Here is a 15,127-nt window from a genome sequence, read left to right as displayed (position 1 = left end):
TTCAATGTCGTAAAGTTTGAAAAATAGATTGTATTTTAAAATAAAATAAGCTATCATGTAAATATTTCCAAATTTGTTATAACCAAAAATGTAAAATCCATCTAGATTCACAGCCTTTGCAATCTTGGATCAGTTGAATACATGGCTCCGATGCCAAGATTATCATATAGCTGACATCTCACCAGAGCATTGCACATTGAACATGTGCTTCTGGCATTTAGATTATTTACAAGGCATGTTAGGTGAAATCTCAGGGGAGAGCATAGAGCTGGTGGCCGTATTGAATTGACCTTGACATATCGAACACAATGACCCATCTTGAATGTAAGTAATGGGAAAAGGAATGGAAGCAAGCCTTCACACAACAAGACCTACAAAATTTGGATCTACTGCTGCCACCCTATCCCCTTGTTTTGGCATCATTAAAGGCTATACTTTCTCAATGCCAACCGGATGCTTAAGCATCGATTATTCTGTCAAACTTTGGGAATATAATGATAGAGATTTCGATACAAAAGGTAACAAGCATTCACATTATGCAACTTTTCAAATGTATAAGCCTTGAAGATGGTTTCTTCCATCAAATGAAAAGGGTTTGTTCCCATCTAGTAGTGTGGGATCAAACAAGTAGTCCCATGACTTTTCTGTATCCTTATGCATAACCATATTTAATTCTCTCTAGTTCTCTTCAATATTTATATAGCAAGCTTGCTCTTGTGTGCTATATTTACATAGCAAGTCACTCTTTCTCTTTGATATTTATATATAGGTCACTCCCACTCTATAATATTTTCATAATGGGTTCTTGCCAATCTACATCATCCCCATCTAGTATGGTAAGTCAAATCATTATGAACACCCTTATGAAACTCATGGGGTGATGGGACTATTATGCTCACATCATAGGCATAAAGCCTAGGATGGCTGTTAAGCCTACTTGAATGCTAAGGGGCACTTGTATGAGTTTCCTAGAGAAGTAGAAAGAGAAACTGCTAAATCTTAGCCAATGCTAGGGAATGATGCCCACTTACGCATCAAGATGAACTAGCTAATTGCTAGTATATAAATCACACAAAGACATGTGAGAGTTAAAATAGACCCAAAAGGAGCTATTCAGCTCATATGAGAGCATTCAAGCTTTCATCAAGGCTAGTGAATTCTGAAATCTAGCAAGTGCTTGATAGGACAATGCAAGAAAGGTTATGACAAAAAGGTGGTGGATAGGCAAGAAGGTTATTGCAAAAAATATAGGAAATGCCAAGAAAGGTCATGGTGGCAAAAAGGTGGTGGAAACCACTTAGTGGTGCTAATAAAAATTTGTCCACCAACGGTATTGAGGATTATGCTCCGATTATGCCTACATATGAAGTACTTTGTATCCTAGTAGTTGGGATCAACTACAAACAAAGGGAAGGTTCATTTATGATTTCATATAACCATACCTTTACCCCTAAAGTTATCATTACACGTGGAACCTATATGCAATCGTGACCTTGGATCAAGCTTTACTCTAATGCAAATTGCATCAAGGATGTATAATCCATTGAGTTTCTAGTATGATGACCATATGGAACTAGTATGGGCATTTATATGTGGAACATGAATGTTAGTACAATGAAGTGCCACGATGGCTACTTGATTACATGAATCTTCTATATGCTCCAAATAAATATAGAGAATGAGGGTATTGATATATAAGATAAACTTCATTATATCGCATAAATAAGGCATGATCCATCTTAGGACATGCAATGGCCATATCCTAGGAAAAGGTAGATAATGGCCATAGCCATAGTAAGGGCAAGGATTTGTTATTATTAAAGAGCTATATGATTGTGAAGGCTATTAAGCAAAATCCTAGTCTATAACTGCTAGAAGGAAAAACATTTTTTTTATTATGCCACGTCTTTGGGAGATGTTAATAGCCTAGCTACCCTTACCTATGATAATTCACACTTAAGTTTTCATGCAATTTCATGTTCTTTGCATGTTGAAACTACCTTGAGTTCTAAATGAGTATCTGGTTGTTGTGGAACTTCTTTTCCTTTGTGTGCTTCTTATTAAAACATGGATGATTGAATGAGCAATCATGCAAGATCATGTAAGATTCATGTGTATCTTGATATATGAAAGAATTAATGGTGCCGTGATGGTTGATCAAGAGTTCTAAGTGGATGTTAGTGAAAAGTCCACTCGGGTGGCGGTGGTCCCCCCATTTGGGCCCCATTACATGTGCCATGAGTAATTATTTGATTCCATATGTGTCATGAGTTCACTTCTATGTTGCAATTCAATTCCATTTATGGTCTTTTCCTTATGAACATGGTAAGCCATTTGTTGAATTGTTACCTTAAGGAGGAAATGGTGATTATTTTGATTACTATGTACATGGGAGCATTGCCATATGCATATGTACATCATGAAATACTACTTGTGCATAACACTATAGCAGTATGTGTGATTACAAAGTCTATGAATGCAAAGTTAAGCTAATGCATATAAGTTGCATGGGTTAAGTTAAAGAATTACTAAGAATTAACATCCATATCCCATGGTCCAACTTTCAAAGAGATTTTGTACCACACGAGTTTAACCACAAGTAGAGGTTTGAGAGCTCATGATTGATGTTGTGATACTACAATAATGCTTTCCATTAGCCATTAGTTAAATCATAGATTCACATCATGGGTCTACAACAATCAAATAATGAGAAGCGTTCCTATATTCCCTTCCTTGCCCTTATTCCTATTACCCCTCATTGTCAGGAACATGGGAAACCCCTCCAAAAACCAAAAAAGAAAGCATCCTCCTCCTCTTAACTTGAGTGTCCCCTTCACGATCTTCTCCCTTTCCACTCACAAATAACGCTACGCATGTCATTGTTGATGCACTCTTGCTCCTCAAGAATGCTCACCATGCCCCCGTCAAGCCTCTAGAATCTAGATCCCACATAAAGATAGGGGAAAACATGTGTATCTCGCTAGATAAAATAATCAATGGTGCCTTGATGGTTGATCAAGAGTGGATGTTAGTGAAAAGTCCACTCGGGTGGCGGTGGTCCCCCCATTTGGACCCCATATCACGTAATTATTTGATTTCATATGTTTCATGAGTTCGCTTCTATGTTGCGATTCAATTCCATTTGTGGTCTTTTCCTTATGAACATGGTAAGCCATTTGTTGAATTGTTATCTTAAGGAGGAAATGTCTTAAGGAGGAAATGGTGATTATTCGATTACTATGTACATGGGAGCATTGCCATATGCATATGTACATCATGAAATAATACTTGTGCATAACACTATAGCAGTATGTGTGCTTACAACTATGAATGCTAAGTTAAGCTAATGCATATAAGTTGCATGGTTAAGTTAAACAATTACTAAGAATTAACATCCATATATGTCCATGTCCCACGGTCCAACTTTCAAAGAGATTTTGTACCACACATGTACCACATAGGAGTTCAACCACAAGTAGAGGTTTGAGAGCTCATTGATGTTGTGATACTAGAATAATGCTTTCCGTTAGCCATTAGTTAAATCCTAGATTCTAATCATGGGTCTAGAACAATCAAATAATTCCTATTACCCCTCATTGTCACGAGCATGGGAAACCCCTACAAAAAGCAAAAAAGAAAGCATCCTCCTCCTCTTAGCTTAAGTGTCGCGTTCACGATCGTCTCCATTTCCACTCACAAGTAACGCTACGCATGTCATTGTTGATGCACTCATGCTCCTAGAGAATGCTCACCATGCCCCCTTCAAGCCTCTAGAAGCTAGATCCCACATAAGGATAGGGGGAAAACATAAAAGATGAATGACGACTTTCCAAATTCCAAGAGCGAGAGCGTGAAGCGAACGTTGACCATTTCAGCAATGACACTGTGACTCTTTTTGGGAAGGAAGGGTGCGAGGCCTCAAAACTGTGAAGTGCAGTGTGAAGGGCAAGTGGCTTGGCACGACGATGGAAGCGCAATCCTGAGAAGGGAGCATGATCTGGGCCGTCATTTTGATATGAAACGAGACAAAGGCTGTGTGGAGGCAAGGTGCGGAACTCGACTTTGAGAATCAGAGTTGACTGACGGCCAGAAGAGGTAGAGAGACAGACGGCAAAGTTCTCGGCGGAGATCGGCCGGCAGCGCCCAGATACACGCCGTCGATATCATCGGCAGTGTCGCTTGACCGGCGAAATAGGAGTATCGGGACTCCAATCCGATCGTTGGACTCGGACCCATCATCCAATTTTATCCTCTCATACGAGACACAGCTCTCTCATTCTCTGTGTGATCATTGATGACTCACAAAAACATTTCTGTTTGTGATGCAAATCTATCTACATGTATTGTAGGGCCTGCTTTTGCGCGTGGGGTGCATTTGCTCATTTTGCTGACTTTCTCCAACCGCATCTCCTTCAGCCTCTCAGTCTCCGATTCTCATCCACGTTGAGAACCCTGAGAGGTCCGGTTCTCATCCACGTTGCAAGCCTTTGTTTGAAGTTTTGGCTTCCGTTGCTGCTGTTTGCGGCGGCTTCGCGCGTTCGGCCTCACCTGCGACGAAGTTCGAACTTGAATTTTTCGCGTCTTTCGATTTCCGTTTCCGTTGTGGGCAGAAGAAAATCGTGCTCGCCTCTCAAGTCAACAAGCCAAAGTGTCTGTGTTGTCCCAAAAATAGCCAACTCATGCCCATGTGATGACTTTCCTTTACTAGCACACTTTATATTCACATTTGCTACTATTTAGAAGAGCACGCAAGAGGGAAGAGAACAAGCCAAAATCCTTATCTCAACGCTCGAAGGTTGATCTTAAAGGAGACCAAGTCACTAACCTTTCGATTGAATTCTCAAGAATTGGCCTAATCCTCTATCATGAAGGCCAACTCTACCATTTCCCTTCTCTCCGATGGGAGTCTTCATTCTTGTGAGATACAATGCTACTTTTATGGTGGAGCTCATGCACAAAATCGGCAATAACGACCCATTTTTACAAACCAAGGGTACGTTCCATCATCATGGAAATGTCCTTGTAGGAACACATACAATTTTCTCAAGGGTCAATCATAGTGTAGATGATCCGGAGCTTCATGGATATAAAATCTTATTTCTTTACCTCAATAGAGTTGGCTAGGTGGCTAAACTCAAGGGGCTACCATAATGTGGGACTACTATGGGTAATTTTAAAAAAGCAATAGTGGTTAATGCATCTTTTCAATCAGTTCCACATCCACAAAAGGTGCACATAACTAAACCTTGGGAGGGAGGCTACTGGAGCATTGTTGTGACACTATCAAGTTGAGAGGCGTGATCTTTTTCCCCACCCATGTCCTCTTATTGGCTCCTCCATGCTAGTTATTGGATGTAGGACTTGCTTCCTCTAATGTAAGCATGTTGGTTTAGCTTCTTAAAATTCTTTTGCCTCTAAAGGTATGGCAAGTCATCTTTCTCATAATGTGGGCGATGGCTTATCTTGTGTTCCTTATGTCTTGTGCTCTGCTATGGGTAGAGAGACTACACTCGAGAGACATTATCTTCTTAATCTAGCACAATGGTGGATTACATATGCCATCATACTAAGCATCAAAGTATGTGCATCAAAGCATTACCATTGGTGGGGATGGTGCTAGGCCTCTAAGTAATTGTTGTAAATGGTCTCCCATTCTACATGCTTGTGAATTTAAATTTGTTCAATGAGATATCAAGCTCTTTTGCATGTAAATCATTCAAAGGTTAGTTTTACCAAGGTTGGAGGTGTCGATGCAATGTTCTTTTCATCTCTTCAAGTTGGATGATTGTGTTGCTTTGACTAGAATTTTTGCCACAAATTGCATAATCAAGCAATATATCTAATCCTTGGATTATTTGGTAACATGTAAAAGTGTGAAACAACAAAGAATGTACAGATGGTTAGTTATTGCATTGAGGATGTACTTTCACAATGTGATGTTACCAAATATCAATAGTGGGATTAAGATATATGACCTTTAGGGAGCCTAAGTGAAGGATTGAATAGTGCTCTATCTAATGAAGGTTTTCAAGCATTGAGACATGTACCATCCCTTCAATTTGTGTTGTCAAATGATTGCTAATCTCTTTGGACTCTCATTAAATGTAGAATTTCAAGCATTTAGACATGTACCATCCCTTCAATTTGTGTTGTCAAATGATGACTGATCTCTTTGGAATCTCATTATCAATGCTATGAATAGAAATTATCATTCGGCAGACAACCTCTTGGAAAATACAATTTCAAATCCCATTTTATCCCATCTCTAGTAGGAGTCCCCAGTGCCCCAAGAGGCAAGACTACTTGCATATGCAAAGCACATGCACTACCCATTTTTCAAGATCGAGCATATTTTCTCATAGTGTTGTCTCTTATAGGAAACCTTAAGCCACAATTTAGGTGATGAGGAAAATAATTAAAATTTGATTGTACTTTTAAAAACCACAATGTACTTTTGACCTGATTAGAGTGGCAAGAGAGTAGCTTAGGTGGCTAAACTCAAGATGCCACGAATGTGACACTATAAAGGATAAATTGAAAACACTCTAGTGCTAAAACTAATGCCACCTTTTTAGCTAATTTCACATCAATGATTAGAGTGGCATGGGTGGCTAAACTCAAGGTGACACGAATGTGACACTATGTTCAAGGATAAATTAAAAATACTCTGGTACTAATACTAATGCCACCTTTTTAGCCAATTGCACATGAAGGAAAGGTGCCACATAAGTAGACCTTGGGAGGGAGAGTACTAGATCTAACATCGTCACATTGGGGGGCATTAGTGGGGGAAGGAATCTTTTTGTGGCCCTTCCACATACTACCTCTTCTACCCTAGTTCCTCGGTGCAAAACTACAACCCTTCCATGCTTCCTTCTATTCTCATATAAGCTTGGTTGTTTGGCTTGTTGCCAAGTTATGCTTTTCCTTTTATAGACATTAAGGTGGGTTATATATGTTGTTGTGCTCCTTATGTCTTCCATTCTGATGTGTTTGAAGACTAGCCTCAAGAGACATTGTCTTCTTACTCTACCATGATGATTGATTGGACTCATGTTGCACATCAAAGTCACAGATCGGAGGCCTCCTACAAGACCTCTAAATAACTGTTTTCTTCTATATGTTTTGTCATGTGAAAATGATGAAACAACAAATAATGCACATGTTTGAAGGGATGCTTGGTTTTTGCATTGAGAACCTTTCTTTTATCATTCGTAGGTGTCATGCAATGTAGATCAATAGAGGGAGCAAAGTGTATATTCTTAATATAGTTGGAGATTTGAAGGTTTCTATAATTTTTCTCCAAAAAATGTGTTCAAGCATTGCTACATCTAATTCATTGCTTCAGCTTGTGTTATGAGATGGCGATTAATTTCCTTTGATGGTTATTATACATGCTTTGGATTAAAAATTAGAGTTTGCAGCCCATTTTAAGGCTATGGCATTAGAGATACGCTACAATTTGTTCATTATATAATTGAATGAGGGTGATTGGTCTTCTCAACTGTTTATATGTAAGACACAAAGCTTGTATAATCTAGATTATCTAAGGAGCTTCTTGGCTGGTCATATACGTGTCATATATGCAATGTAAACTAAATCTTCTTCAACAAAAAGGTTCCTAATTTGGCTTTGAGCTTGTGCAACTAGATAGAGAGAGATTAAAACATGGGCATTAAGCTTGTACAAGCATAAGAATTGCATGCAATATCTAAAAGGTAGCGTAGCAATCGCTTACGTGTGCTTTGACCACTCAATCTTCTCAAGAAATGGGAAGACCATGTCATGAAGACAACATTTAAAGCCCACATTGATGCCTCTTATGAGGCTTGTAGAATCACCATTTATGCCCAATGCTCCAATAGTGTAGTAGGGGACATAGAAGGGGAGAGCACCAATGCCATCAACAAGTGGGTTTTTTTTGGGCTAGAATGAAGATGATCTCTTGGAGCACACTATACACTCCCACTTCAATGTGTGGAAATATGCACTTTAAAAGCAATTAACTCTTAATCTTTCACATTATAGCTATCTTTAAGAACCATTTGTGATTGTTGTCAACAACCTAATGTTAAAGGTTAATTGGAACATGCTTACTTAATGTTGCCATCCTTCTATAAGTCTTTTATCCTCTTTGATGTAGGGGTGAAAAAGATGAAAGCCTCAAACCACACTCTTATCTAGACTAAAGGAAGTGCACTTGCATTCAAGGTGACCAACTTTTGGAGGATTCTAAAATTACTCCTTACCTTCCGACTCTTGTAGCCTTATGCTTGCCTTATGTCTCTTTTATGTTGGGGCTATTGAAATGGAAATGCAATAACTAAAGATGGGAAGAAATTCTCCTTCCATATTCTACTCTAATATTAGGATAAATATGGCCCTTGCCTACTTAGCAAGCCCTCCTTCAATATTCTCTATGCTCTAATATTAGGTTAAATATGCCTCTTGCCTACTTAGCAAGCTCTTGGTATTTGGCTAGCGATAATAGTACCTTATTATAAGAAATATGACAATATGCTCTAAAAATTATAGAGGGAATGAATTGTAAGGTCCCATTCCTTATGCATGGGGTAATGAGCAGTAAGAGCCTAATTTGCTGCATGGTGGAATGAGCAGTAAGAGCCCGATTTGATGCATGATGGAATGAGAAGTAAGAGCCCAACCCAATGAATGGTAGAATGAGTCTACCTAATGAGCATGAAGGATGGATTGACACCCTCTACAAATTCTTGTAAAATGTATAGAATATGTATGGTTTAGAGTATTGTTAGACATAGCCATCACCAAACCCCCACCACCCCTTCTTGTCCCTCGACCTCCTACCCCCCATGCTTGGACCTACCCAAAACCCTATATTTTGAGGTGCACAAGGTTATAAGCCTTGCAATGAACTCATTATCATTTATCGTACAGATATTCCAATTTGTTAGTGTAGAAGTCCTTTTACAAAAGTTTCCTATTTTTTTATTGCACGTAAATAATTTTTTTAAAGGTAAGGTGTGAGAAGAGTGAAGTATAATGTGTGTCATTTGAAAGTTATAGAGGTCTTCTAGACTGATGATAATCTAAGATACTCAGGGGGGGTAACTCGGTGGGAAGAAGATGAGAATTAGGGAGGGAGTGAGGAAGGGAGTAGGGGCCTTATGCCATGGAGGGGAAAAAGAGGGAAAATAGCTATTTCCCTTATGTTGATGTGCAAATGCACAAGGGAAATAGAGGGGACCCTTATGGGAAATAGAGAGGGCCATGGGAAATAGCACCCCATGCTCTAGACCTCATGGTGTTGTTTCCCCTAGGCTTGAGGACCATTGATGTGACACTTCTCTCCTATTGATGAAGCATTCTTTATAGCCATCTCTCATTTTCGATTAGATTGTTATGTAGAGGTTATGTCATGCACCAAGGGAAAGGCGTCCAAAATATGCTCGTCCAAGGAAAAACATCCAAAAAAAAATAGACATCTTGAGTTCCCCCCTTTTTCCCCACCATGACATAAGTGTGGATGGGTCCTTTTGGGGGGGGGAATCATGTGATGGAAGTGTATATTGTAAGTGAGGGATGGGATCTAAAAGAAATGCATGATATACAAAGTCAACTAGGAGGAGTGAGCTGGCAAGGGAGGCCACCTCGAGACCATCATGGTGCACCATTTTCTATAGCCCTAAGCCCATCACGGTGCCACTAAACAATCACCAACTTACCAACAAGAAGGGCATCACGTACTCGAATAGATCCGTAGTGCTAATAATACAGATAGCAACCACAAGGAAAGAGCATCACATGGCTCTTGAAGGTATCGAATCTAGGCTTCATTTCTTTGACTGAGTTCTTCCTTAAGCATCACTGATCTCCTTCTCTTGTTTCTCCTCCACGTCTTTTCACAAACTCAGAGCTCTTCTTCTTCTTCTTCTTCTTCCCACCGCCCTCTTCTTCGTCTTCTTCTTCTTCTCCATCACCACTTCACCATTCAAGAGTCGCATCCTTTATCCCTTCCAGTTTGCCGGATTGATTGCCAGATTGCTACCTCTCCATCGACTATCTTTCTCAGCTCATCTCTCGAATAACTGGTACGCAGCACTGTTTCTTCTTCGACATCCCCACAAGATTTTCTTCCCGTGTACTTGCCTTGATTTCCAGCTTTCTGTATATCTTGATTCCAATATAGAACATCAGCTGCTTTGAGTGTCGCCACGGCGGAATCGCCCATTAGAAGAAGCTGCACATCTTGACAATGCTCCATTGAGTCCTTCCGGCCCAGAAAACCTAAGCAAAATCTGAAGGCTTTATCACCCACAATGTTGCAGTTGCCTAATTGACTTTGATAAGCGCTTTTGCTGTGCAGCTTCCTCGTAGCTTGCTAGCTCTGAACTCTGGTGTCTGGAAGAGTCCGAGAGAACCGTCTCCCCAAGTTATTACAGCATCCCATCCTGCGAACTACGTACGCTTTTGTTCGTGTCAGGCCCATCGTCTCATTCTTTTGATGGGTTACTCGTCTGGCCTGTGTGCTTGCGTGACATTGTCAGCGCTTCAGCGGGATTTTGTCGGATATGATTCCTTAAGGTACCGCAGAACCTTAAGCACTATTCAGGATCGTGTCGAATGAACTCGTTGCTCTCAAATTTCAATATCGGCGGGCTCTGGACACTGGGGTTGGTCCAGTTCACGGAGTGAGCGAGGCATTTACGACTGCACGGATTCGTAGCAAGCCTCCTGCATGTCATCTGGGTTTGAAAGCAGGAATGGCAAAACATGCTGCTGTAGCCGCTTCTGCTCCTCTCCATTGCCAGCGCTATTTCTCTAGCGGGCCATCTGTTGGCTTGGTGCTCTAGCTTTCACCGGTACGAGAAGGAATGCGATTCCTCTGCTCCGTCGGCCTAATTATGTCTCTCTTCCTCCTGTAGTCACCCAGAAGAGACCTTTTCTCTCATTCGTCCAGACCTATATTTGAAACAAATGGTCAAGTCACCCATCTCTTTCCACAGTACGAAAAGGAAGATTAATCAGAATCTTATCACTGTTCCTCTAGTCCGATGTCAAATGTTCTTGAAACCACGATCAGCAGGTGTACTTGTTTTACAGCAGGTTAATCTTAATTGATTCTCTGAACTATGCACTCAACGTATTGCTTGCGAAATCAATAAATCAATTCGTCTTTAATACTTCGGGATTGAAGACCACCGTCACAGCTTGAAGCGCTGTCTGCTGCTCCTTGGATCTAGCATGTATTCGGCAAATTCTCACCGAAAATATTTCCCTTTCATCGATCTACAGGAGCTTGATTTAGAAGCAGTTCAGCTCTCTCCGAACGCCAGGAAGTGGAACGGAACGAACAGATGCTTGGATGTTCCTCGAAAGGTAGATCTACGTATCATTTTTTACTTGCATCGATAATAATTTTCTGTGTTGTATCATGTTGGCGAACGTTATTGTTAAGATGGAAGCGCATTCTGTGCAGGCATAGTGGGGTTTCCGGAAAAGATCACTCGCGAATCTTGAGAGAGGTGGACCAGGAGAGCGACCCGGACATGGGCAGAAGGGGAGCAGAGGAAGGTCAAACCAAGACATCCACGCCCTGTGCTGCCTGCAAATTGTTGAGGAGACGGTGCGCGCAGGAGTGCCCATTTTCGCCCTACTTCTCTCCCCTGGAACCGCAAAAGTTTGCCTCTGTGCATAAAGTCTTTGGTGCAAGCAACGTCTCAAAGATGCTTATGGTATACTTCTCGACCGCTAGCAGCTTTGTTTCCATTCCGTCGTTAGATTTGCACAAGGCCTGCACATTGGGGCCGTCAAATTCTAGCCCTAATACTGCGCCTTGCAACACATTCTTCCGCAATTCTTTCGTGAAGCACTAAGCTCTTTTCGAACACCGTTGTATTCATCTGATCCATGCGTCTGCAGGAGGTTCCCGAAAATCAAAGACCTGATGTAGCTAGCAGCCTTGTCTACGAAGCGAATGCACGCCTCCGGGACCCCGTCTATGGTTGCCTGGGCGCCATTTCAGCTCTGCAACAACAAGCGCAATCTCTCCAAGCAGAGCTGCATGCGGTCCGCACCCAGATTATGCGCTACAGATTCCATGAGAGCGCCATGGCTGCTACTGCAGCTGCCCATGCAGCGCCCAGCACATCTCTAGGCTTCAATGCTGCTGCACGCTCAGATAGAACCGGCTCCTCGAGCTTGAGCTCCTCCCAGACCACGGCTTCCACAGACCACTACACAGTTGGATCGCCAGAGAGCGCAATAGGTTCGATTGATCTCAAGGAACGCTACTGGTCCCAACTGCATCAGAGCTGCTAGTGTTGAAGCTCTCATTTCAACTCTTTGATTCGCTGTTTACCTTGTGTAGTCCAATGGCTGCTCATTTCATGTCTCTTGAGCTCTATTCTTCTTGCTACTGATCTGCAGCTTGTCGAACTCCTTTCTTTTAAGTTAGGTCCCAAGCAAGGTCCCATGGTGTCTTACTACAATTCCATGGCTGCTATTCATCTGTAGTCATCCCATGGCTGCGGATTTCATATTGCTTCCTCTTTCTCTGATTTGACGCCTACTAGTTTTATGTTTTAGTACCGGGGATGCTGATTTCAGGTAGCTTGTGCTCCGATTTCTAGACTCAAGCCTTACTAAATCTCTTCTGAGATGGGCAACAACACGAACCTGATAATCTATAGCAAGGGCAGCTTGTAACTAGGCCCCATTTTCATTTTAATAATTTCCAAAACGATACCCAAAATGGTGTTTTCGAACGTTGCTTGCTCCTTGAGGTCGACCAAATGATCAGTTACTTCAGTTTTGGTATGGTGTTCTGCCTTTTACAGACTCCATCTGTTCAAAGGTTGTGGAGAGTAAGTTCGGGCCGGCCTTGAGGTCTGTTCACCTTTGAAATACAAAGCCAATCTCTCTCTCTCTCACACACACACACACACATTCATTCATTCATTTGGTCCAGTGTGCATGTTTGTGTGCTTGTTGTAGATAACAATTTAGAAGTCATGTATGCTTATACTTGTTTTTGTAAAAAAAACTACTTATGCATCATATCATTGTGGTGGAGATTCTATTGTGGGTAGATGGCTCACCACTTAGCTTACCAAATTCAATAGAACTCGTTCAATTGAATATATTTAAGATTGTGTAAGATGATTTAACATGCACAATGAAGGCATCATTTACTTGAAATGGAGTTCGTGACAATCTTGTAGAAAAGGTAGTTTTTGTTTTCTTTAAAGGGAAAGCATGTTAGAAATTTGTGAGTAATCTAAATAGCATGACTATGGATTTGAAAATCCCTCCTTATTTGCAAGCTCATGGGACATGCATACTATCTTTTGTGTGTGACATGAGACGATGTCTCTTGAAGATATTGAGGGCAAGTGCAATTGTGTGTGCTCCTCGCAAGTGAAAAGCTTGTTTCAAACTATATTGATCTTATTGTCAAATGGCAGATCCAACAAGATGCATTTGGAGACATTTATAGATTGTTTTGGAATTCTGACACTAATTAATCCTCAGTAAGAGAATCATCACCAGTTGATGGCCAAAAGAATACTTCAAGGAACTCTCTTTGAAAAGGTCTTTGGCCATTTTGAATTCAATAGAACTCGTTCAATTGAATATATTTAAGATTGTGTAAGATAATTTAACATGCACAATGAAGGCATCATTTACTTGAAATGGAGTTAATCTTCATTAAAATCTTGTAGAAAAGGTAGTTTTTGTTTTCTTAAAAGGGAAAGCATGTTAGAAATTTGTGAGTAATCTGAATAGCATGACTAGTATGGATTTGAAAATCCCTCCTTACTTGCAAGCCCATGGGACATGCATACTATCTATTGTGTGTAACATGAGACGATGTCTCTTAAAGATATCGAGGGCAAGTGCAATTGTGTGTGCTCCTCACAAGTGCAAAGCTTGTTTCAAACTATATTGATCTTATTGTCAAATGGTAGATCCAATAAGATGCATTTGGAGACATTTATAGATTGTTTTGGAATTCTGACACTAATTAATCCTCAGTAAGAGAATCATCACCAGTTGATGGCCAAAAGAATACTTCAGGGAACTCTCTTTGAAAAGGTCTTTTGCCATTTTGAATTTATTTTAAACTTTAAAATTCAGTTATGTGTTGGCCTTGACTCTTTGCTAGTTGGAGCAACATCTCTGCCGCATGCTTCAACTCAAAAATAGATTGTTCTTGTAGGTACACAAAGCATTACTCCAAAGTAAGTCATTTGAAACAGTAAAGAGGCACTAGCTATATTTCATGGGCAATAGGACCAAAGGAAACTTTAGAGCCATTAAATTTATGCGAGCTTGATCTTAATGCTTCTGGGTTTTATATACTTGGGTGTGATCATCTCTTCCACTTGGAGTGCACTTGGAGTGCAATACAGTTTGGCAGATTTGAACCATGTGCCATAAGACAAAATCTCATGTGCTTGCCTTGTGACTCCATGATCTCTCAAGAAATTAGTAGCATGATGAATGAAGAGAACAATTATCAAATGATATTCCCTAATAATCAATTGTGACTCAAAGGCACTATCAACCCTATCCAACTATGATTGTGCATGATGGTAACTCATGTGCACAAAAATAGCAACTTTTGCAAGGAGGCATAAAGTATAAGAATGAGGGTGATAGGATGGAAATAAATGCTCATCAAAACATGACCAACAAAGAGAGTTCAAATGTGTAGGGGTGGTTCCATGTTAAGACATACCACTTTTTTCATTAGTATCATACTATAATAGCTCTTAAAAGATGACGAGTATTATCAATAATTTCCAAAAAGAAATATACATGCTAGACTGATTGGGTATGATGTTCCTAAAAGTCACAATCATTTGTAACATGTATTTCATTAATTTTGGACTAGTACACTCCCCAGAACAATATTTATAATTACAAAGTTGAAATAAATTAGAACGCTCTTATTAACAAAAAAGTCCTCTAAAAAATGAATAAAACTCTCAATTTCAAATGAATTTCAAAAATATCTTTTAATGGAATTGAAAGTGAAATATAAGTTGATGACAATTTTCTAGGAATAGCATGACATTGCATCAAAAGTGGAGTTAAAAGCACTACATGTCAATGTTTGCTTGGGTGTAGCCAATCGCGAAAC

General features: G+C 40.3%; 1 protein-coding gene across 2 annotated transcripts; it reads left to right on the top strand.

Moving 5' to 3' along the window:
* The first annotated feature begins 10,014 nt into the window (after positions 1–10,014).
* LOC147901112 (LOB domain-containing protein 4-like) lies at positions 10,015–12,764 on the top strand. 2 transcript variants are annotated; one of them, XM_087375577.1, is made up of 4 exons: positions 10,015–10,070; positions 11,275–11,358; positions 11,459–11,714; positions 11,905–12,764. In XM_087375577.1, exons 2-4 carry the CDS (start codon positions 11,345–11,347, stop codon positions 12,298–12,300), a joined length of 666 nt encoding a protein of 221 aa, XP_087231703.1. In that variant the 5' UTR covers positions 10,015–10,070; positions 11,275–11,344; the 3' UTR covers positions 12,301–12,764. The 2 variants fall into 2 exon arrangements, with proteins under 2 accessions (XP_087231703.1, XP_087231702.1); XM_087375576.1 differs by having other exon boundaries at positions 11,902–12,764.
* The last annotated feature ends 2,363 nt before the right edge of the window (positions 12,765–15,127 follow it).

This window comes from Dipteris shenzhenensis, chromosome 6 (genome assembly GCF_047967505.1).
Source record: "Dipteris shenzhenensis isolate YYH24624 ecotype China chromosome 6, Dip_SZ_1.0, whole genome shotgun sequence".
Classification (NCBI taxonomy): Eukaryota; Viridiplantae; Streptophyta; class Polypodiopsida; order Gleicheniales; family Dipteridaceae; genus Dipteris; species Dipteris shenzhenensis.
Note: the sequence above shows the minus strand (reverse complement) of the source record. Positions and strands in the feature narration are given on the sequence as shown.